General features: G+C 50.9%; 1 protein-coding gene across 1 annotated transcript; it reads left to right on the top strand.

The window, feature by feature from the left end:
* The first annotated feature begins 7,512 nt into the window (after positions 1-7,512).
* SOX12 (SRY-box 12) lies at positions 7,513-10,744 on the top strand. Its single transcript, XM_025400742.1, has one exon. It carries the CDS (start codon positions 7,910-7,912, stop codon positions 8,858-8,860), a length of 951 nt encoding a protein of 316 aa, XP_025256527.1. The 5' UTR covers positions 7,513-7,909; the 3' UTR covers positions 8,861-10,744.
* The last annotated feature ends 13,479 nt before the right edge of the window (positions 10,745-24,223 follow it).

The raw sequence follows: 24,223 nt of genomic DNA on the forward strand, positions 1-24,223 counted from the left end.
AGAACCTACGTACTACATGGAAAGAGAAAAGAGATGTGAAAAAAGCAAGTTACTAGAAATTACATATAGTAACATTTCACTTGTATAAAAAAAATTTATGTGTGCATGTGTTTATAAGCATTTAAATTTCTGGATGGCCAGGTGAAGTGGCTCATGCCTGTAATCCCAGCACTTTGGGAGGCCAAGGTGGGCAGATCGCTTAAGCCCAGGAATTCGAGACCAGCTCGGGCAACGTGGCGAAACTCAGTCTCTATAAAAAATACGAAAAATTAGCCCGGTGTGGTGGCATGCGTCTGTAGTCCCAGCTACCTGGGACACTGAGGTGGGAAGATCACTTGAGCCCAAGAGGTTGAGGCTGCAGTGAGCTATGATCGCGCCACTGTACCCCAGCCTGGGTGACAGGGAGAGACTCTGTCCAAAAAAAAAAAAAAAAAAAAAGACCAGGCACGGTGGCTCACACTTGTAATCCCAGCATTTTGGGAGACCAAGGTGGGCGGATCACAAGGTCAGGAGTTCCAGACCAGCCTGGCCAATATGGTGAAACGCTGTCTCTACTAAAAATACAAAAATTAGCTGGGCGCAGTGGTGGGCAGCTGTAGTCCCAGCTACTTGGGAGGCTGAGGCAGGAGAATCACTTGTACTCAGGAGGCGGAGGTTGCAGTGAGCCAGGATCACGCCACTGCACACCAGCCTGGGCAACAGAGTGAGACTCCGTCTCAAAAAAAAATTTTAAATTCTGGAAAATTACATTAAAATTTAAAATTTACTCATTATAATGCTATTTCTCTAGATTACAGGAGATGTTCACTTTTCACCTTATATAATTCAGTATAAGGCCGGGAGCAGTGGCTCATGCCTGTAATCCCAAAACTTTGGGAAGCCGAGGCAGTCGGATCACTTGAGGTCAGGAATTTGAGGCCAGCCTGACCAACATGGCAAAACCCCGTCTCCATTAAAAATACAAAAATTAGCCAGGTGTGGTGGCGAGCACCTGTAGTCCCAGCTACTCTGGAGGCTGAGGCAGGAGAACCACTTAAGCCTGGGAGGCAGAGGTTGCAGTTGAGTCGAGATTGCACCACTGGGTGACAGAGTGAGACTCCGTCTCAAAAAAACAAAACAAACAAACAAAAAAATTCAGTATAGTTTGACTTTTTATCACTAAAATATATTACTTCTGCAGGCCAGGCGCGATGGTTCACGCCTGTAATCCCAGCACTTTGGGAGGCTGAGGCAGGCGGATCATGAGGTCAAGAGATTGAGACCATCCTGGCCAACACGGTGAAACCTCATCTCTACTACAAACACAAAAATTAGCCGGGCATGGTGGCACGCGCCTGTAATTCCAGCTACTCAGAAGGCTGAAGCAGAATTGCTTGAACCCGGGAGGAGAAAGTTGCAGTGAGCCGAGATCGGGCCACTGCACTCCAGCCTGGTGACAGAGCGAGACTCCATCTCACACACACACACACACACAATATATATATATTACTTTTGCAATAATAAAAAATAAACATACTTCTGCTCAGATAAAGAGAATATCAGTAAGCCCTAATATTAAGTTTTTCACAGTGAAAGCCCTTCAAAATTGCTTGACAAATAAATTCTAAGTATATTAACTGTGGGAAAAAATCTATGCTTGTGAAGACTTTGTAGACACATTTCTTAAAAATGAAGATTTCAGGAGACAAAATAAAGTCAGCTGGATACAAAATGCACAGAGAGAAAAAAACATAACAAAATGTTAAGAAAGGGTGTCTCGGCTGGGCACGGTGGCTCATGCCTGTAATCCCGCACTTTGGGAGGCCGAGGCGGGTGGATCACGGGGTCAAGAGTTCGAGATCAGCCTGGCCAACATAATGAAACCCCATCTCTACTAAAAATATAAAAATTAGCTAGGCATGGTGATAGATGCCTGTAGTCCCAGCTACTTGGGAGGCTGAGGGAGGAGAATCGCTTGAACCCAGGAGGCAGAGGTTGTGGTGAGCCAAGATCGTGCCATTGCTCTTCAGCCTGGGCAACAAAGCAGGACTCCGTCTCAAAAAAAAAAAAACAAAAAAACAAAAACAAAAACAAAAGGAGTGGGTGTCTCTTGGCACTGGGACAATGAATCCCAACAAATTCCCAACAAATGATATTTTTTCCTTAAATTTCAGAATTTTTGAAGTTTTACACAATGAATATTTTGTGATCTGAAAACTTTTTCTTCCCCTCCTCTTCCAATTCAGCAGCTGAATAATAATCTTGTGTTCATTGTCTACTACTGCTTAATATATTATTGCCAGACTCAGAGGCTTAACAAAGCAAACAGTTACCATCTCACAGTTTCTGTGGGTCATGAATCCAGGCAAAGTTTAGTTGCACGGTTCTGGCTCAGGGTCATTCATGAGGTTGCATTTAGGATGCTGGCCAGGGCTGCAGTCATCTGAAGACTTGACTGGGGCTGGAGGATCTGATTCCAGGATGGATCACTCAGATGGCTGTTGGAAGTAGGTCTCAGTTCCTTGTTGGTGTTGGCAGGAGGCTTCAGTTCCTTACCACATAGACCTTTCCATAGGACTGCTTGAGTGCCCTCGCATGACAGCTGACTTCTCCTAGAATAAATGATACAAAATAAGACAGCCAGGAGGAAAACATAGAGCCTTTTACATCCAATCTCAGATATCACAAACCATCACTTCTGCCATATTCTATTAGTTAGAGGCAAGCTCACACTTAACGGGGGGAGGGGAGGAGGAATTAGCCTCTTTCTTTTGAAGGAAGGAACATGAAAGAATTTGTGAAGGGCCAGGCGCGGTGGCTCACCCCTGTAATCCCAGCACTTTGGGAGGCCAAGGGGGGCGGATCATGAGGTCAGGAGATCGAAGTCATCCTGGCTAACATGGTGAAACTCCGTCTCTAGTAAAAAAATACAAAAGAAAAATTAGCAAGGCATGGTGGCAGGTGCCTGTAGTCCCAGCTAGTGGGGAGGCTGAGGCAGGAGAATGGCGTGAACCTGGGAGGCGGAGCTTGCAGTGAACCGAGATTGCGCCACTGTACTCCAGCCTGGGCGACAGAGCGAGACTCTGTCTCAAAAAGAAAAAAAAAAAAAAAAAGAATCTGTGAACGTATTTTTGAAACACAAGAAAATTTCTGGCGATTTTCCCCCCCTCAAATTTCCCTCCTCCAATCCAACTACAACACATGAAACTCCTTAATCTTCCTAAAGCGCACCTCTGATCATGTCATCCTGCAATAAAGAAACTGTCCCTGGCTCCCCACAACCCAGGGAACTCCATAACTTGGCTTCTGAGGACCAATTACCGTATTGCCCTTCAGCTCCAGCTCAACATAAACGCATCGTACACTCCCGTCTCTAGTCTTGACACCTGTCCATGCCCTCTCAATACCTCGTCCCAGGCTCTTTCCCATCTCCAGTCCCTTGCATTTGCTGTTTCCTCTGCCTGGAATGTTTTACATGGATGATTCTTCATCATCTTGAGATCTAAACTCACCCCCATCTCTATCATCCTGTCCCAGTCACTCACCCTCTCATTATCTTGTTTTCTTTTCATTGCTGTTTGAGATAGGGTCTCACTCTGTTCCATAGGCTGGACTGCAGTGGTACGATCACAGCTCACTGGAGCCTCAACTTCCCAGGCTCAAGCGATCTTCCTGCCTCAGCCTCCCAAGTAGCTGGGACTAAAGGCACAGGCCATCACACCTGGCTAAGTTTTGTATTTTTCGTAGAGACAGGATTTTGCCATGTTGCCCATGCTGGTCTTGAACTTCTAGGCTCAAGTGATCCGCCCACCTCAGCCTCTCAAAGTGCTGGGATTACAGACGTGAGCCACCTTGCCCAGCCCCTTCCTCTCTTCTTTCCATCACCCAGTCTGTGGTGCAGCGGCACCATCATAGCTCACTGCAGCCTCAAAATCTCTGGCTTAAGCGATTCTCCCACCTCAGCCTCACCAGTAGCTGAGATGACAGGTGCTTGCCTCCATGCCTGGCTAATTTTTATATTTTTGTGGAGGTGGGATTTCGCTATGTTACCCAGGCTGGTCTCAAACTCCTGGGCTCAAGCGATTCCCCTGTCTTGTCGTCCCAAAGTGCAGGGATTACAGGTGTGAACCACCGCACCCAGCCCAGTTTTATCTTCTTTACAGCAGTCACAACTATCTGAAATTATCTTATTTGTTTACCTGCTCTTTTCTGTTGCCCTCACTTGCTCCCTAAGAACAGGGACCACTGTCTTGGTCACTGCTGCAACCCAGTAGCCCAAGTTCCAAGTTCACTGCCTGGTGCATAGTAGGTGGCCAATAAATTGTTGAATTAAATGTCCTGTCTTCCAGGGAGTTGTTTTAGAAAGAATCACGCACTGCATAAATGTCTGCTGAGGAAGAAAATGAAAAAAAACAAAAGTGAAGACATTATCTTCTTGGCTGAACTTCCCACACCATCCTCTCTGTCATTAATAAGTCCTGGTGTCTACACTGGTGAAGGTGGTCCAAGGTTCTTCCAGGACCTAGATTCAGCCAGACTTGAACCGTTTCTAGCTCTCCAGAGTCCATCAAAGGGCCTAAGGAATGGTAAGTATTAATAAATGTTTATGTATTTATTTATGATTTTTTTTTTTTTTTTTTTTTTGAGATAACTGTATCTGTCTCCCAGGCTGGAGTGCAGAGGCACAATCACTACAACTTTCACCTTTCCGGCTCCAGCAATTGTCCTGCCTCAGCCTCCCAAGTAGCTAGGACTACAGGCAGGCCCCACCCTGCCCAGCTAATTTTTGTAATTTTTGTAGAGACGGGGTTTCACCATGTTGCCCAGGCTGGTCTTGAACTCCTGGGCTTAAGTGATCTGCCTGCCTCAGTCTCCCAAGTGCTAAGATTACAGGCGTGAACCACTGTGCAGGGTCAAATGTTTATTAATGGATGCATGCATGGATGGAAGAAGGAAAGGAGGCAGGGTGAATAATGAATGTAGCATTTTCACTGCTGAGAATAAAGAGTGAAACCCTGGTCCAAATCAATTAAGCAGTGAGTAAGGTTAGGAACTATTCAGATACACTGGAATAATAATAGCAGCAGCAGCTACAGGGTCAGAGAGATCTTAGAGAGTCCATGAGCATTGAAAAGATGGTGGTGCCTATCATACACGACTTAAAATAAAATAAATATTTTATTTATGGGAAAAGTGTTAAGGTGTTGATAATTCCAAGAAAGCTTTTATTTGTCCTACGATCATTCCTTTGATACCTTTTCTGAATTGTTAGAGCTGTCCCCACCCTGCCCATTTTTTTTCTCATTATGTTGATGTCTCTGGGTTGCTGGTGACCTGTGTAACTATTGGGAAATCTAGTTTCCCAAAACTTTTTTTTTTTTTTACGACAGGGTCTTACTCTATCACTTAGGCTGGAGTGCAGCCGCTCACTGCAACATCCGCCTACTGGGTTCAAGCGATTCTCATGCCTCAGCCTCCTGAGTAGCCGGGATTACAGGTACGTGTCACCAAGACTGGCTCATTATTTTTTAATTTTAGTAGAGACAAGGTTTCACCATATTGGCCAGGCGGATCTCGAACTTCTGACCTCAAATGATCCGCCCGCCTCGGCTTGAGATAGGGTCTCACTCTGTTCCATAGGCTGGACTGCAGTGGTACGATCACAGCTCACTGGAGCCTCAACTTCCCAGGCTCAAGCGATCTTCCTGCCTCAGCCTCCCAAGTAGCTGGGACTAAAGGCACGGGCCATCACACCTGGCTAAGTTTTGTATTTTTCGTAGTGCTGGGATTGCAGGCATAAGCCACCGTGTCCCGTCTATCGTAAGTTTTATTGAACATTCACTAGGTATCAGGATGTGTTTACATGCATTATCTCATTTAATCTGTAAAACAACCATGTGAGGGAGAAACTGCATTATCCCCATTTTCAGGATAAGGAAAAGGAGGGACTGGGTATGTGAACACAGGAAGCGTGACTCCATCGGGTAGACTGCTCAGGCTGCAGATGTAAAGGTTTTACACGTAGGGTTTTCCAGATCTCAGCTTCTGAAAGGCGGAGGGACCACTTGGGCGGGAGCAGGGCCTCCTCTTTCCCAGCGCCCTGTGCCTTTAAGAGTTGCCCCCTCCCTCCAGGGATGCTCCAATTACTTTCTCCCCACCACCCCCACCCCGCGCCCCGCCACCCAGAGCATCACCCCGCCCCCCGCGCAGCGGAGCCGCACCTCGGTACTTTCTCCTGGCCCCACACCCTCAGGCTCGGCTCTTGGCCTTCGCTTGTCCAGAAGTGGGTGAGCTGTACCGCCAGAGGCGCATTCTCCCAGCCCCAAACCATGCCCGCTACGCCCCAGCGGAATGCCACCTTAAAGATTCTAATCCGGACACCTCCCAGCTCCTGCTTCCCAAGGGCGAGGCCTCAGCGCCCCCTCCCATCACCCATGCTCGCGACGCCGTGAAGGTGACCTCCCCCAGGGGCGGCACACGCCCGGTGGTGCCCGAACTGGCTCACACGTGGTGAGCCGGGAGCGCGCGGCCCCTCCCCGCCACGCGCCTCGTGCCGGCCACCCGGCCACGCCCCCAGGACTGGCTCCGCCCCGTGCCCCTGCACGCTTCTCCAGGCTTGGGTGGGGCGACGCGCCCAAGTCAGGCACCGCGCAGGCTACTGGGTGGGGTAGGACCTGGGAATGGCGCACCCACGCATCCTCGAATGTCGCCTGCGGCTTGTGAAAAGCGGGAAGTCCGCCCAGCTTAGGACCTTTGGCTGGCAGGCGAGGTGCCCCGCGGCCCTTGGTGCTGAGCTGGGGAGAGACAGTTGGGACCGCGAGCCTCGGAATCGAATCCTAGTCTGCGTGTTCTCGGTGTTTCCTATTTGGGAAGTGGGCATCATATTATCATATTCCTTTCTCACTCGGGATTCTTGTGGAGCCTCAAACGAGATTAAATATATATGAGAAAGGGATTTGTTCATTGGGTCCAAAAGCATTGCTGGTCCCATATGTGGTTGGACCCTGTGTGTAGTAGGTGGAGGCAACATCTACGACAACCTGAGTCCGTCCCCTTAAGAAGCTTTCCTGAGTCTTGATCCCTCCAAATTCTCTTCTGGGACGGTCCGAAAAGACGTCCCTGAAAGAGGAAAGGGCGGAATCCTACCTGACGGCAGGTGTCTCGGAATAAGCTAAAATTTAAAAGGCAACGCGGGGCAGGGACAAGCGTCCAGCGCCAGATGGGAGGCAGGCTCGCGTCCCCTATCCTTCCTCCAACCCCCAACCTAAGAAAAGAAACCGATCTCGCCGGTCTCCCCCAATCCCAGCCGCGAGACCGCCCAGCCCCGCAGCCCGAGCCCCGCCCCGCTCCGGCGGCCAGCGATTGGGAGATGCAAATACCGGCTTCTCTGCCCAGCAACGGGTGACGCTACGCCCGAGCGCGAGGCGTGGCCCGGCCGCAGCCCAAGCGGGCACCTCGGTGTTTACACGGGGCGGCCCCGCGCGCGCCGCAGCGGCCCGCAGACGGCGAGGGGGAGGGGTGGCGCGCGCGCCGGCGGGGCCGCGCGGGGAGAAAGACACTGAAAGGCGTCGGCGGCCGGGCGGGGAGCGGCGCGCGCGGGCCGCGGCGGAGCCGGAGGCTGCAGGAAGAGCCCGCGGGGGCCCGGAGGGTGCAATTCCTCGGCCCCCGCAAAACAATGTGTGTTGTGCGCCAGGACGCAACTTGCCGGAGGTGGCGGGGGCGCGCCGAGCCCGCCTGAGACCGCGCTGACCTTCTCCCCCCGCCGTCCGTTGGGCCCGAGCGCCCAGCTCCTCGCTCCCCAGCTCGCGGGGGCCGGGCCGAGCCGTGGGGCGGGGCCGCCCCTCCGTCGCCGCTGCCTCCTCCCCCACCCCCAGCCGCGGAGGATGCGGACGGCCCCCGGCGGCGTCTAGCGGCCCCGGGCCCAGGCGCGATGGTGCAGCAGCGGGGCGCGAGGGCCAAGCGGGACGGCGGGCCGCCGCCCCCAGGACCCGGGCCGGCCGAGGAGGGGGCGCGCGAGCCCGGCTGGTGCAAGACCCCGAGCGGCCACATCAAGAGGCCGATGAACGCGTTCATGGTGTGGTCGCAGCATGAACGGCGGAAGATCATGGACCAGTGGCCCGACATGCATAACGCGGAGATCTCCAAGCGCCTGGGCCGCCGCTGGCAGCTGCTGCAGGACTCGGAGAAGATCCCGTTCGTGCGGGAGGCGGAGCGGCTGCGCCTCAAGCACATGGCGGATTACCCGGACTACAAGTACCGGCCGCGCAAAAAGAGCAAGGGGGCGCCCGCCAAGGCGCGGCCCCGCCCCCCCGGTGGTGGCGGCGGCGGCAGCCGGCTGAAGCCCGGGCCGCAGCTGCCTGGCCGTGGGGGCCGCCGAGCAGCGGGAGGGCCTTTGGGGAGCGGGGCGGCGGCGCCCGAGGACGACGATGAAGACGACGACGAGGAGCTGCTGGAAGTGCGCCTGGTCGAGACCCCGGGGCGGGAGCTGTGGAGGATGGTCCCGGCGGGACGGGCCGCCCGGGGACAAGCGGAGCGCGCCCAGGGGCCGTCGGGCGAGGGGGCGGCCGCCGCCGCCGCCGCCGCCTCCCCGACACCGTCGGAGGACGAGGAGCTGGAGGAAGAAGAGGAGGAGGCGACAGCGGCTGAGGAGGGCGAAGAGGAGACGGTGGCGTCGGGGGAGGAGTCGCTGGGCTTTCTGTCCAGGCTGCCCCCTGGCCCGGCCGGCCTGGACTGCAGCGCCCTGGATCGCGACCCGGACCTGCAGCCTCCCTCGGGCACGTCGCACTTCGAGTTCCCGGACTACTGCACCCCCGAGGTTACCGAGATGATCGCGGGGGACTGGCGCCCGTCTAGCATCGCCGACCTGGTTTTCACCTACTGAGCCCACCGTCAGCGGGGCGCGCACGCCCCCAAACCAGCTGTTTACATACAGGAATCAGGTATTGGGGCCCCTCGGAGGCCGAGGCTGGCACCCCATCTCCCGCGTAGCCTCCCCCCTCCTGGATGTGCCCATCCCCCCTCAGATCCAGACATGCCCCTCCCCCGCAGACACACCCCAAGGCAGCCCAACCCCCACCCCTTCCCCGACACCCAAGCCCCTCCCCACGTTGCCCCCTCCTGCACAGCCACCAGCAGCCAGCCCCCTCCGATACACCTCCCGTCTTCTCCTACAGACCTGCACCCCTCCCCCCTTTTGCACACGCCCCTCCTCGTGGCCGGAGGACCCGCCCCCTCTCTTGCTCTGGAATCCCTCCTCCCTCGCCCAGCCTGCCTTCTCCGGGTTAGGGGGGCGATGCGGCTGGGTGGCAACGCGCGCTCCTCCTGTGCCCCTCCCTTCCCTGGGGGGAGGGGCGCACTCCTTTTATCCCCGGAGCGCTAGGGCCCGCCTCTCCGCTGGGGCCCACCCCCTTCATGCGCATGCTTAATGCTTCTTGGGAGGAGGGGGCTGGTCCCAGTGGAGCCGCACTCTTCGCCCGCTCCGGGCAAAAGCGGGGGCGAGTGTAGAGCGATCCTGGGAAATCCTTTGATCCGGGAGTCCTAGGTTTCCTCTCCACCCAACGGGGCGTCGCTGCCTTAATGGGAGGAGCACTCGGAAGGGTTGGTTTGGGCCTGAAACTCTCCCAAGTGGCATAGCCCCTTTTCCGGTATGGGGTCTCCTGCACCCACGCGCACGACCTCTCGGATCGCGTGGCTGCCTCTACTGCCTATCTGTACGTCCCTTTTTTCCCCCAACTGGGAATTGGGAGGTAGGGTCTTTCTCTGGAAATCCAGCAGTAGAGGAAAGGACCACCCAAGAAAACCCCAAACCAAGACACCTTACCAGTCTGTTTGGGGACAGGATCCCTGCTGCTCCCCCCCCACCCCCTCCTGGGAAGTGCCCGCTCACCTCAGGGCACCCGAAACCTGGGCTCCTCCCTAAGCCCACCGGCCCTTCCTGTCACCCAGGTCCACCCTCAGTACCCACAGCTGCAGTATTCAGCGGGAAAAACTGAGGCACTTTGGTGCTAGGGGTTTGGGACTGAGGCGTGGATGGCAGATGTGATGGCAGGAAGAGTCCCGCTTTTAAACATCTGGCTTGAGAGAGACCATCGATTTGGCCAGTGAGACTGAGTATGGATTCCGAGTAGAGGTGGGCCGTTTGCACCTCGGTTTTTCCACCTGAGAAATGGGGAGAACGCTGTTGTTAGGAGGAAGTTGTGTCCAGTTCAGGGTGCCCTCGGGAGCCCTGTCCCTGATGCTGTGACCCCTCTCACGCCGCCATCTCTCTGTCCAGCCCCGCCCCTCCGGCCTCCCCACACCCCCCTTGCCCTCACTACCTGTATCTCACCGGCGTGTGTTCACCCTCCTGGGTGGGTCACACACTCTCATTCACACACACAAATCTCAGGAACAAACGGTCCCAGAGTCCTCCGGGACCCCTGCCCAGGGTCTCTGCAGGTCTCTGCCCCACGCGTTCCCGTCGCTGACAAAGCCACCAGCTGCCTCCTTTAAGCTTGGTGCTCCGGCTCTGGGCCTTTCTTGCGCTCTTTCTTTCTCTCTCTCTCTCTTTTTTTTTTTTTTTTTTTTTTTTTAAGAAAAACAACAACAACAAAAAAAGACAATGAAAAAAAAAACCGTCATGTGAGTGAAGAGATGTCACTGTCTGTGGTCTTGGAGAACTAGTCTCGTAGCTGAGGGGTGGGGTCCCTCCGTCTGGGCCACTGGCACCCACAGCAGGACTCCGCCAGTCTGATGCCAGGACTGAATAAAGTGTATTTGCCCCGACCTTGCCCTGTGGTTCTGCATGTCTGTGCTTTTCCTCAACCCTCCCTAAACAGTTTGCCAGGTTCAAGTCCGTGTGATTTGGGCCTGAGCTGGGTGTCCCAGGGCAAGCCACCTGGCCTGTCTAGGCTTCTATCTCAGGAATCCCTGGCCTTCGTGAAGAATAGCAAACTCATCCCTGTAGGAACCAGGCAGGTAACATAAACAAGTGACTCTAGGTGGACACTGGTGTCATGACCCACTTCAAGGGGCCTACCTCTTGCCAGTTGTGACCCTGTGGGAATGCAGTCCACAGTGGCCAGGTGGCCAGATTTTTTCAAGAGAAGCTGGATGGATGTTTCTGAGTCATCTTAATTTCAAAATGAAAGCTGACTCATATTTTTAAATCTCTGTGGGCCAAATGAAACAAGTATGCAGGCAGGTCTGGTCTGAGGGGGCTGGCTTGACCATGCCTTTCTGTGCCTTTAATGAGGATTAAGAAGCAAGATTGGGCCACACTCTGGACTCAAAGCCCAGCTCCACCACTGAGTACCCGTGTGACCTTGATTGAAAAAATTAACTAAGTCCCAACTCTTCTTTCCATATGTGTAACATGGGGATAATAATAGTAGCTGCTTCACAGGATGAAATGAAGTTTGAGGTGAGAAGCATTCAACATGGTGCCCATCATGTTACTCCACTGTTAGAGAAGGAAACAGGGTCAGGCGGGGAAGCAACTTACAGGAGGGCCTGCTAGCAGCCAGGGTCAGAGACAGGGCTTGGTTCTGCCTCCTGGTGAAGCATGGCTTCGGGGTGCTGCCTCTCCCTCCCTGTTTGAATCTGCAGATTGTGTTAGGCCCCCAGCTGAGGGCCTGGAGTGGTGGGATTGGTCCCAGTGCCTGGCACACATTGACCTGCAGAGTAGATTAACTGAATGACCAGAGAGCAACAGAAATGTAGTGATTCTTGTCTTTGAGGTTCTGACTAGTGTTTTACAGCAGAGTCCAAGGCTTTTCCCTCCTTTGTCCCTCTGACACCCCTCCCCCTAATTCTTCATCTGTCAGATCCAGTGTATTCCTAAGCTGGAACAAAGCCCCTGTTTTCCCAGTAAGAGCCAGGGCTGAGTGTGGAAATTACAGTGACTGCTTCGTCTCAGCCTCTCTGGTTGAAAGCAAGCTGGCCAAAAAAAAAAAAAAAAACCTGCAAGAGGAGGTAGAGTTGAGAAGGTGTGGAAGATAGGGGTACCTGCCCCCAGAACTCCCTTCAAGGGAGGACTTCCCCAGCTATGGGAAGTGCCATCAGGGTGGCCACAGCTGCAGAAAGCCACTTCACCTGAGACCACGCCCTTCCTGGGGCAGCCTGTATCTGGTGTCTGAGTGAGGCATGGTATAAACACCTGGTCATTTCCATCCAACATGGGACAGACACTGGCAGGCAGTACTCCCAGCAGGCCCAGAACAGCCAGGGCTTCGTCAGGCCTGCAGCACAGTTTGACTTCCTATGCCCAGGCCTGCTTCCTCTTCTTTTCACAGGTGCTTATTCCTAATAAACATCTTGCAACCCAAACTCAGTCTCATTGTCTGTTTCTAGAGAAACCCAGTCTACAACAGAGGGTTCAAGGGACTGGACGAAGGGAATTGGGTCAGTGGCCCAGCAACTGCAGCTAGGCCCGTTGGATGTATCCCAATGTCAAGAGTCTTCACCAACGCCATCAGCACCAACCTAGGGGCTGCACACTTTCCTAGTCTGTACATCAGTCATGTCAATCAGAGACTCCAGCCTCAGCCCACAGGCCCTCCAGGGCCCCCTGCTGATACCATTCTCACTGCCAGTCCCTCCCCTGGTAAAAGCAGGTAGGAGGGAGGTCGTCATCTGAGTTTGTCTTAAAGAATAGCCTGGAATGGGATGCACCGTAAAATGCCTGACTGGAGATAATGCTAGAGAGCTGTGGGACCTTGGGACCTTGGGCAATCCTCTTCCCCTTTGTGGGCCGAATGGGGGAGTCGGTAATAGGACTAGAAAAGGGACCATATTTTGGTTCCTTCCATTTCAGATGCCGATCTGAAAGGTTGGGGAGACAACTCCTTATGGGGTCTCTGGGGCCACCTAGTGGCTAAGAGGAGTAGAACCAAAGTTTGTGCAGTTGGGAGGTGGGAGTCAGGGTGTATCCCAGGCCAAGCAACTGACTTGCACTCCAGTCTCACTACATTCATGCAGTCCTGTTGACTCATTGCTGGGTCATGCCCCTTGCCTGGGTGGTGTGAGCCACCCTGCTTCCAAGGCTTTCAGAACACCATACGCTGATGTATTGTTTCTCATCTATTGCTGTGCAACAAATTGCCACCGGCTTAGCAGTGTAAAACAACATTCATTTGTTATTCCAGTCTCCATGGGTCAGGAGTCCAGCATGCCTTAGCTGGGCCTCTGCTCAGGATCTCACAAGGCAGCAACTGGGGAGCTGGTGGCCTGCATTCCTTCCTGGAGCTCAGCAGCCTTTTCCAAACTCTCATGGTAGTGGGCAGAATTCAGTTCCTTGTGCTTATAGGACAGAGATCCCTGTTCTATTGCTGGCTGTCAGTTAGTGCCACTCCTGATTACTACAAGCTGCTCAGTTTCTTGCCACAAGGCCCCCACAGGACCTCCCCAGCTTTCTCACAATATTGCAACTTATTTTGTCAAGGCCAGCGGAGAATTTTTCTGCTGCTTGGAGTCACTTGGCTCAGGGAAGGTTTAAGCTCTCTTTTAAAAGCCTCCCTTGGCCGGGCACGGTGTGTTCAAACCTGTCATCCCAGCAGTTCGGGAGGCCGAGGTGGGTGGTTCACCTGAGGTCAGCAGTTCGAGACCAGCCTGGCCAAATGGTGAAACCCCCGTCTCTAGTAAAAATACCAAAATTAGCCTGGCGTGGTGGCAATCGCCTGTAATCCCAGCTACTTGGGAGGCTGAGGCAGGAGAATCACTTGAACCTGGGAGGCGGAGGTTGCAATGAGCCAAGACCAAGTCACTGCACTTCAGCCTGGGTGACAGAGCGAGACTCTGTCTCGAAAAAAAAAAAAAAGAGAAAAGCCTTCCCTAATTAGGTCAGAGTCACCCAGGAATATCTCCTTTTTGATTAGACATCAACTAATGTGGAATCTTCATATGTGCAAAAAATCCCTTCACCTTTGCAGGATCTTGTAGCCTTGTAAGAGTGACAGCCATCATACTAGATTTGCTGACACTCAAAGGGAGGAGGCTGGCTAGGGCAGCTACACCAGAGACTGGGAATCTTGGCGGCCATCTTAGAATTCTGCTTATCAAACACCTATAATCCCAGCACTTCGGGAGGCCAAGGTGGGAGGATTTCTTGAATTCAGAAGTTCGAGACCAGCCTGGCCAACATAGCAAGACCTCATCTCTACTAAATTTTTTTTTTTTTTTAATTAGCTGGGCATGGTGGTGCATACCTGTAGTCTCAGCTACTTGGGACGCTGAAGTATCATAGCTGAGGATTCTCAGGTCTACATCTCCATCCCAGACATGGCTAGACTAACTGCCTTCTTGTCATCTCCACTGGTATATCTAATTGGCGCCTCAAACTTGACATGCCAAAAAATGAACTCTTGTTTCCACAGCGCTCCCAAGCCTGCTTCCACACACTACATCTTCACAGCTGATGTGAAATGAAAGGCTAAAGCCTCTCAGTTATCCTTGATGCCTCTTTTCCTCCCAGCACCATCTCCCTTATACCCTTTTGGCTCTACCTTCAAAATATGCCCTGTGTCTTGTCACTTCTCACATCATCCATGGTCTCTGGGTCCAGGATATAAGGGCATACGAAGGGCTTCTTGCGTTTTCCTTTGCCCCACTCATAGTCTTATTGTCCACACAGCAGCCAGAGTGATCTGGTTAAACCGTAAATCCCAGCACACCCTGCCTCTGTTCAAAACTCTCCAAATACTCTCATTCAGTAGAAGCCAGAGTCCTCAGCATGGCCTCCAAAGCCCCATGAGAAGTGGCCTGTGGCTCAGCCTGGGCCTCATCTGCTACTACTTTTTCTGTTTCTCACATGCTCAGTCACACTGGTCTCCTTGCTGTTCCTCAAAAGTGCCAATCACACTTCCGCCTGAAGGCTTTTGCACATGCTTTTCCCTCTGCTTAAAATACCCTTCCTCTGGCTGGGCGCGGTGACTCACGCTTGTAATCCCAGCATTTTGGGAGGTCCAGGTGGGTGGATCACCTGAAATCAGGAGTTTGAGACCAGCCTGGCCAACATGGCGAAACCCCGTCTCTACTAAAAACACAAAATTAGCTGGGCGTGGTGGCACATGCCTGCAGTCCCAGTTACTCAGCAGGCTGAGACAGGAGAATCACTTGAATCCAGGAGGCAGAGGCTGCAGTAAGCTGAGATCGCATCACTGCACTGCAGCCTGGGCAAGACAAAGCGAGACTTCGTCTCAAAAAACAAACAAAAAATACCCTTCCTCCAGATAGCCACATGTCTTACTTTCTTCAGGTCTCAGCTCCCAGCGTACTACCTCAAAGTGCCCTGGAGTAGGCACAGGGAGTACCTCACAGTGTCCTCCCTGACCATCCATATAAAGTAACATCCTCCATAAACTATCCTGTCACTTTGCTTTATTTTTCTTAATAGCGTTTATCACTATCTGGCATTTATCACGTGAGGTTTTTATTTTTTGTCTCTGTCTCTCCAGTTTTTATGTAAGCTTCTTAAGGAAGGAATGACTCTGGATTGGACTCCTTGCCTTAGCGCATTCACTCACCCATTCAACAAACATTATTAAGCGTCTGGGCTGGTCATGGTGGCTCATGCCCATAATCCCAGCACTATGGGAGGCCGAGGTGGGAGGATCACTTGAAGCCAGGAGTTTGAGACCAGCCTGGGCAAGAAAACAAGACCCTGCCTCTAAAAAATATAATTTAAAAAATTAGCCAGGCACAGTGGCGTGAGCCTGTAGTCCCAGCTACTCAGGAGGCTGAGCCGGGAAGATTCCTTGTTCCCAGGAGTTCAAGGCTGCAGTGAGCCATGGTCACGCCACTACACTCCAGCCTGGGTGACAGAGTTAGACCCTGCCTGTAAAAAAAAGTGGGGGGCAGGGTGGGGAAGGTCTGCCTTGACCAGGCTGCGTGCTAGGTGCTGGGCATACAAAAGTGAAAAACGTGATTTGTCCTCAGTGAGCTCACAGGTCTGAGGAGACACATAAACCCAGGAATGGAAATGCTTTGCTGGCGATGGACAGTGAGTCTGGGAGAACACACTGAGGAGACACTTAACCCAGACATGGAGCGGGGCGTGGTCAGGTCATTCCCTGGAGGAGGTGATGTTTAAGCTGTGGCCTGAAACCTCAGTAGGATGTGATGACCTTAGAACATGGCTACACGTTCTTTGACATTCCTCCTTTAAATTACCTTCCCTTTGAATCTGGGTTGGCCTTCATGATCCACTTGTAACCAACAGGACACAGCAGACATGATGCTGCAGGATTTCCAAGGCTAAGTCGTGCTGAACCGCCATGTTGAAAAGCCAAGACTGCCATGTGGTGAAGCAGCCCAGGCCACGTGGGAAGACCGAGTGTAGGTAGGTGCTCCAGTTGACAGCTAAGCCCAGGCACCAGACTTATGAGTGGAGAAGCCTCCAGCTGATTCCAGCCCCTCATAATTCAAGTCACTCCCAGCTGTTGGACAGCCTTCCCAGCAGAGGCCCAGCCATCACAGAGCAGAGACAAGCCATCCCTTCTATATCCTGTCTGAATTCCTGACCCACAGAGTCCATGAACATAATGAGATGGCAGTAGTCCACACTATTAGGTTTTGGAGCAGTTTGTTATGAAGTAATAATTGAAACAACAGGATAAAGGCAGAGTGAGGTGAAGGAAAGGACTTTACAGACGCCAGCAACAGTACATGGGAAGACCTGGTAAGAGTGGCTGACACAGAAGCTAACCAGCTTGCGGGCACGGTGTGGAGAGAGAAGGGTGACGGGCAAGAGTGAGGACCTTGAAGGTATTTGGACTTTATCCCGAGTCTCCACACTGCAGCCCAAGGGGTCAAGGAGTCTTTTTTTTTAATGGTAAACATGGGGTCTTGCTATGTTGCCCAGGCTGGTCACAAACTCCTGGCTTTCAGAGATCCTCCTGCCTTGGCCTCCTAAAGTGCTGAGATTACAGGTGTGAGCCACTGTGCCAGGCCTCCAAGGGGTCTTCTTTTTTTTGAGACTGCGTCTTGCTCTATTGCCCAGGCTGGAGTGCAATGGCACAATCTCGGCTCACTGCAATCTCCGCCTCCTGGGTTCAAGCAATTCTCCTGCCTCAGCCTCCCGAGTAGCTGGGATTACAGGCACATGCGACCACACCTGGCTAATGTTTGTATTTTTAGTAGAGACGGAGTTTTACCATGTTGGTCAGGCTGGTCTTGAACTCCTTACCTCATATGATCCGCCCGCCTCATCCTCCCAAAGTGCTGGGATTACAGGTGTGAGCCACCATGCCCAGCTGGGGTCTTTTGAAAACACAAACCTGACCATTGCTGTAAACCTTTCAATGGCCCCTTATTACCCTCAAGATAAACTCTCAAGTTCTTGACTTGAAATTCAAGGCATTTTGCAGTTGACTCCCTCGCCCTTTTATAGATTTATCTTCGGTCACTTTATCTTTCATAGATTTATCCTCAAACTGCCTCAGCTACACAAGGCCACTCTCCAGTGACAATGCTTCCCGCCTCACCCATGCTATTTAATCTTTGTTCATGTGGAGGAATTAGAGGGACTTTAGGCTAATCACCTTGCCTTTCGAGGCCTCAGTTTCCCCATCTGTGTGATTAGGTGGTTGGACTAGAAGTCTCTGTTTGCTTTGTTTTGTTTTGTTTTTGTTTTTTTTGAGACCGAGTTTCACTCTGTCACCCAGGCTAGAGTGCAGTGCCGTGATCTCGGCTCACTGCAACCTGTGCCTCCCAGGTTCAAGTGATTTTTTCTGCCTCAGCCTCCCGAGTAGCTGGGATTACAGGCATGCACCACCATGCCCAGGTAATTTTTGTGTATTTTCAGTAGGGACAGGGTTTCACCATGTTGGCCAGGCTGGTCTTGAACTCCTGACCTCAAGTGATCCACCTGCCTCGGCCTCTCAAAGTGCTGGGATTGCAGGTGTGAGCCACAACACCCAGACTTAGATATCTGTCTCTTAAGAGCATATCTAGCCTGGCATTCTAGGAGTCTATGAAAAGGAGGGAGAAAGGTGTCTGTAGCCAAACCTGCCTGTCTAGCTTCTTCTAGGTTGCCTAGCAATGGATGCCAACCATCTCCCCCATCCTTGGGGGTTTCTTAGCAACCCAGTTTCTCACCCTTAGCTGTTTTCAGGGTTTCCTTTTAACTAAATGTCAAGCTTTGCTCTTTCTCCTCCAGAAAACCAGAGGTCAAGGGTCTCTGTGTAGAGCTGGATACAACCCAGAATACACAGAGACCTGGGTTTTAGGTCAGTAGAGGATTTGCTTTGTGACTTGGAGAAGGAGGTCTTTGACCTCTCTGGCTTTCATTTCAGGCTGTGATTACCTGTCATATGCTCCTCAGAGTTCTTCTTCTTCTTTTTTTTTTTTTTTTTTTTTTTGAGACCTAGTCTCACTCTGTTGCCCAGGCTGGAGTGCAATGGCGTGATCCCGGCTCACTGCAGCCTCCGCCTTCCTGGTACAAGCAGTTCTCCTGCCTCAGCCTCCCAAGTAGCTGGGATTACAGGCACCTGCCACCACACCCAGCTAATTTTGTATTTTTAGTAGACACGGGGTTTCACTATGTTAGCCAGGCTGACCTTGATCTCCTAACCTCTGGGATTGCAGGCATGAGCCACTGTGCCCAGCCTGTTCTTTTTTATTTTTTGAGACAGAGTCTCACTCTGTCACCTAGGCCGGAGTACAGTGGCACAGTCTCAGCTCACTGCAACTTCCACCTCCCAAGTTCAAACGATTCTTCTGCCTCAGCCACCAGAGTAGCTGGGATTACAGGTGAACACCACCACGCCGGGCTAATTTTCTGTATTTTTTGGTAGAGACGGGTTTTTGCCTTGTTGGCCAGGCTGGTCTTAGACTCCTGACCTCAAGTGATCCGCCAGCATCGGCCTCCCAAAGTGTTGGGATTACAGGCATGAGCCACTGTGCCCAGCCCTCTGTATTGTTCTGATTTTAGTATATGTGCTGCTGAAATGAGCACTTCCCTCTTCTCTTGTATGTGTTTGGTTCGATTACTAAATTTATTCACTTTTGCAATAATCCTTTACTGAGCACCTACTATGTTCCAGGCACTGTCTTAAGGACTGGGGATTCATCGGTGAAAAGCAGACATAGTCCCTTCCCTCACAGACCTTATACTCTAGTAAATGGAAACATATAATGAATACACAGATAAATGCACATAATGATGTCATGCAGTGAAGGGGACAAAGTGTAAGGAGGGGCTACTATTTTAGGTGGGGGGGTTGTATCAGTCAAGATGGGCTAGGGAAGTCAGAGAAGGTTGGGAAGAAAAAGGCTGGCTTCCCCCTTTCTCCCCCTAACTTCCTGTGGATGCCTCACCTTGTGTGACCTCAGCTAGAGGCCAGCTGACAAAGGAGGATGAGTAACTTCCAGGGGTCAGCTCTACAGAGCAGGAAAGAGCAAGAAATCCACTGGAAGCAAGAAGGCCCAAAAGTACCTTGGGAGGTATGCAGCTTTTTCAGCTCACTCACTGCCTGTAAACTGTCGGGGACCCTAAGATCATTAAAAAAATATTTTGAGGGCTGGGCATGGTGGGTCACGTCTGTAATCGCAGCACTTTGGGAGGCCGAGATGGGTGGATCACCTGAGGTCGGGAGTTCGAGACCAGCCTGACCAACATGGAGAAACACCATCTCTACTAAAAATACAAAATTAGCCAGGCGTGGTGGCGTGTGCCTGTAATCCCAGCTACTCGGGAGGCTGAGGCAGGAGAATCGCTTGAACCTGGGAGTTGGAGGTTGCAGTAAGCTGAGAAGCTGAGATCGTGTTATTGCACTCTAGCCTGGGCAACAAGAGCGAAACTCTCTCTCTCTCTCTCTCTCTCTCTCTCTCTCTCTCTCTATATATATATATATATATATATATATAGTGGTAAAATACAGAGAGCATAATATTTACCGCCTTAACCATCTTTAGGTGTACAGCTCATTTGACATTAAGTATAGTCACATTGTTGTGCAACCATCACCATCATCCATCTTGAGAACTCTTCATCCTGCGAAACTGAAGTTCTGGACCCACTATGCATTAACTCTCCATTCCCCACTCCCCCTAGCTCCTAGCAACCACATTCTGCTTTCTATATGTATGAATTTGACTATGGTAGATGTCTCATATAAGCAGAATCATACAGTGTTTGCTTTTCGTGACTGTTGTATTTCACTTTGCATCATGTCCTCAAGGTTCATCCATGTTGTAGCATGTATCAGAATTTCCTCCCTTTCTAAAGCTGAGTAATATTCTACTGCATGTGTATATCACATCTTGCTTATCCTTTTATCTGTTGATAGACACTTGGGTTGCTTCCACCTTTCAGGCTATTGAGAACAATGTTGCTATGAAAATGGGTTTGGAAATGGTTCTTCAAGATACACTGCTTTCAGTTCTTTTTTTTCTCTGAGACAGTCTCACTCTGTTGCCCAGGCTGGAGTGCAGTGGTGCAATCTCTGCTCACTGCAACCCGCACTTCCTGGGTCCGAGTGATTCTCCTGCCTCAGTCTCCTGAGTAGCTGGGATTACAGGCGCACACAACCGCATCTGGTTAGTGTGTGTGTGTGTGTGTGTGTGTGTGTGTGTGTGTGTGTGTATTTTTAGTAGAGACGAGGTTTTGCCATGTTTGTCAGGCTGGTCTCGAACTCCTGACTTCAGGAGTTCTCTGCCTCCCAAAGTGCTGGGATTACAGGAGTGAGTCACCGCGCCTGACCTCAGTTCTTTGGGGTATATACCTAGAAGTAAAATTGCTGGATCATGTGGTAATTCTATTTTTACTTTTTCAAGGAATCACTATGCTGTTTTCCATAGCATCTGCACCATTTTTCATTGTTATCAACAATTCACAGGGTTCCAGTTTCCTCACATCCTTGCCAAAACTTGTCATTCTGTTTTGTTTTATGGTAGCCATCCTAATGAGCATGAAGTGACTAGGATCATTTTGAGATCCAAACAGTCACAGGCTTTTTCTTGTTGTTGTTGTGCCCAGGCTGGAGTACAGTGATGCAATCACAGTTCACTGCAGCCTCAACCTCCTTGGGCTCAGGTGAAACTCCCACCTCAGCCTCCCAAGGAGCTGGGACTACAGGCACACACTACCACATCCAGCTAATTTTTGTGTGTTTTGTAGAGACAGTTGTGCCATGTTGGCCAGGCTAGTCTTGAATTCCTGGGCTCAAGCAATCCACCCGCCCCCAGCCTCCCAAAGTGCTAGGATTACAGGCAGCCAGCCTCTTAGGCTTTGTAGCCCAGGTTTGTGATTTCTTTGGCAGTACAATTCTCTTAAAAACTTAGGTTTCTGGCTGGGCGCAGTGGCTCACTCCTGTAATTCCAGCACTTTGGGAGGCCGAGGCGGGCGGATCACCTGAGGTTAGGAGTTCGACACCAGCCTGACCAACAGGGTGAAACCCCGTCTGTACTAAATACAAAAAAATTAGCCGGGCATGGTAGCACATGCCTGTAATTCCAGCTACTTGGGAGGCTGAGGCAGGACAATCACTTGAACCCAGGAGGTGGAGGTTGCAATGAGCCAAGATTATGCCATTGCACTCTAGCCTGGGCAACAAGAGCGAAACTCCATCTCAAAAAAAAACTTAGGTTTCTTATCCATTTAACTGTAGTTAATGGTACTAAAACCATACCCACAATACTTTTCAATACATTGTTCTTAAGTCTGCTTTTTTCCTTTGCTTCCTATCCCAAAGCTGTCACTCTCAATGTAACGGCAATTAGCAAGAATAACAGGTGGCAGAGTTGCACCTCTAATGTGATCTTGGCTCTGAGAGTTTTTACAGGCATTTTTCACTCAAAGCCTTTAAAAAAAAAATGCAATCTTATACTTTAGCTGATTCTAGCCTTGAAGTACTTTAATTGATAAGAAAAAATTTTTGGCAGGGCGTGGTGGCTCATGCCTGTAATCCCAGCACTTTGGGAGGCTGAGGTGGGCAGATCACCTGAGGTCAGGAGTTTGAGACCAGCATGACCAACATGGAGAAACTCCATCTCTACTAAAAATACAAAATTAGCTGTGCAAGGCGGCACATGCCTGTAATCCCAGCTACTCAGGAGGCTGAGGCAGGAGAATCGCTTGAACCCGGGAGGCGGAGGTTGCCGTGAGCCAAGATTGTGCCATTGCACTCCAGCCTGGGCAACAAGAGCAAAACTCCGTCTCAAAAAAAAAGAAAAGAATTTTTTAAAACTTGCTGGGAAGGCCACACTCTTCACTTAGTCTTTGCCCTGAAGCATTTTAATGAATTGCTAATTTTAGTATGCTTAGCACCTTTTTAAAGCTCATCTCTTTCTACTTGGGATCCAGAAATGTCAGACTTTTCCACTTCTGCAAGGACCTACATTTCTGAACTTGTTTCCCTTTTATTTCTACTTGTAGGTCAGCCAGTTCATTTCTGAGCTTATCTTTCTCTTGAATATTTTGACAAATGCAGCCAAAGGTGCCCATAGAGTCTGCTTTCCAAGTTACTGCAGTAAAAGTTTTACCAAATGGTTTGCTTTTGTATGACAAGGATTACCAGCTTCCCTGCTGACTGCCACAACCACTCAGTCACTGCTGCACATTTTGGTTTTGATGACATAAGCACCCTACTTCTGGTACCAATTTCTTTATCAGTGAGGATAGGTTGCATTTTGACATAGTAACAAATGAACTCTGAAATACCAGTGGATTAACATGACGAAGGCTTATTTCCTGCTTAAACAGATTCTGATACTGTGACTTTCCAGAGCAGCTATCCTCACGCAATGGCTCAGCAGTCCAGTCTGCTTCCATCTTCTGGTCCACCATGTCAACATGCAGTCTCCACAGTTGTTATGGCAGGAGAAAAGATAATGGAGGGTCATGCATCAGCTCTTCAATACTGTAGCAGTTTTGAAACATAGTCCCCTAATTATTTGACATTTCTGCTACTGAGAGGGAGGAGTCTCCTCCCCTTGGATGTGGCCCTATGACAAGTAGAATAGAGTGGGAGTGATATTGGAGCAGTTTCTAAGCTCTGGCCTTAGGAATCTTGCAGTGTTTACCTCCTCTTTCTTGGGATACTCATTCTGGGGATCCAGCCACCAGGCTATGAGGAAGCTTAATAAACTGTGTAGAGTACCACATGGAAAACTGAGGCCCCTGGTCCTGAGCCCCACCTGAGCCCCAACAACAGCCATCACCAACTTGCCACCAACTTGCCACCAACTTGCCAGCCATCACCAACTTGCCAGCCAAAGTGGACAAGCCGCCTTGGAAGTAAATCTGTCCAGTCCCCTGTTTAGCAACCCAGCTATTGCCAGGTGGAACAGATTTGAGCCTTCTTGCTGAGAATTGCCCAAATTACAGATTTGTTAGTAAAATAATGATTGTTGTAGTTTCAAATCACTAAGTTTTAGGGTGGTTTGTTAGGCAGCAGTAGCAACTGGAACAAATTCTTTGGCCCAGAAGTGACATGCATCACTCTGCTCATAGTTCATTCGCCAGAAGTAACCACAGGGCTTTGCCTAACTCCAAGGGGACTGGTGAAGCACATGGAAATTTAGCGAGCAGTCTATGTCTCTACCACAGGGTTTAAATAAACCCTCTTTGATAAGGTGACACATGAGCAGAGAATAAAGCAGGAAGCTAGCCATGCAGATATCAAGAGAAAAAGCAATAAAAGCACAGAAACAAAAAGTGCAGAGGTTCTGGAGCCTGGAGGTAGGACTTTGCCCAATATCTTTGTTCATTCAAGGAATAGCCAGGAGACCAGTGTGGCTGGAGTGAGGGAGTGGAAGAAGATGAGAGCAAAGAGTAAGGTTGGGAGGAGAAGGCAGTAGATCCTCTAAGGATGCATAGACCACAGTAAGGATTGGTTTCAGATGTCTGCTGCTGCAAAAACAAACCACTTTAGTGTCTGCCAATATTCTGTGGGTTTTTGAGATTCCGTGGAACCGTTCTTGTAGTCATGATGTTATCTGAGGGCGCTCATATGGCCTGGAATATCCAAGACTCACTCACATGATGCTGTCCAGTACAGTAGCTGGTGCCAGCTGTGGGCTGGAGGTTGCCTGGGGCTGATTTCTGGAGCTCCTCCATGTGGGCTTTCCATGTGGCTTGGGCTTCTTTGGCATGGGGACTGGGTCCTAGAGGGAACATCTCACAAGTGAGTGTTCCGAGAGGTGGGAAGAGGAAGAACTGGCACAGCATGACTTCTACCGTATTCTATTGCTGAAAGCTGCCCTTGTGTCAGAGGCATTCGAACCAGAGCGACTCCATCTTGAATAGGGGCAGGGTAAAATAAGGCTA

This window comes from Theropithecus gelada, chromosome 10 (assembly GCF_003255815.1).
Source record: "Theropithecus gelada isolate Dixy chromosome 10, Tgel_1.0, whole genome shotgun sequence".
In the NCBI taxonomy this organism is placed as follows: Eukaryota; Metazoa; Chordata; class Mammalia; order Primates; family Cercopithecidae; genus Theropithecus; species Theropithecus gelada.

What these genes read in the sequence shown, in the direction of transcription:
- SOX12 (XM_025400742.1), top strand. Translation starts at nt 7,910, where the DNA reads ATGGTGCAGCAGCGGGGCGCGAGGGCCAAGCGGGACGGCGGGCCGCCG.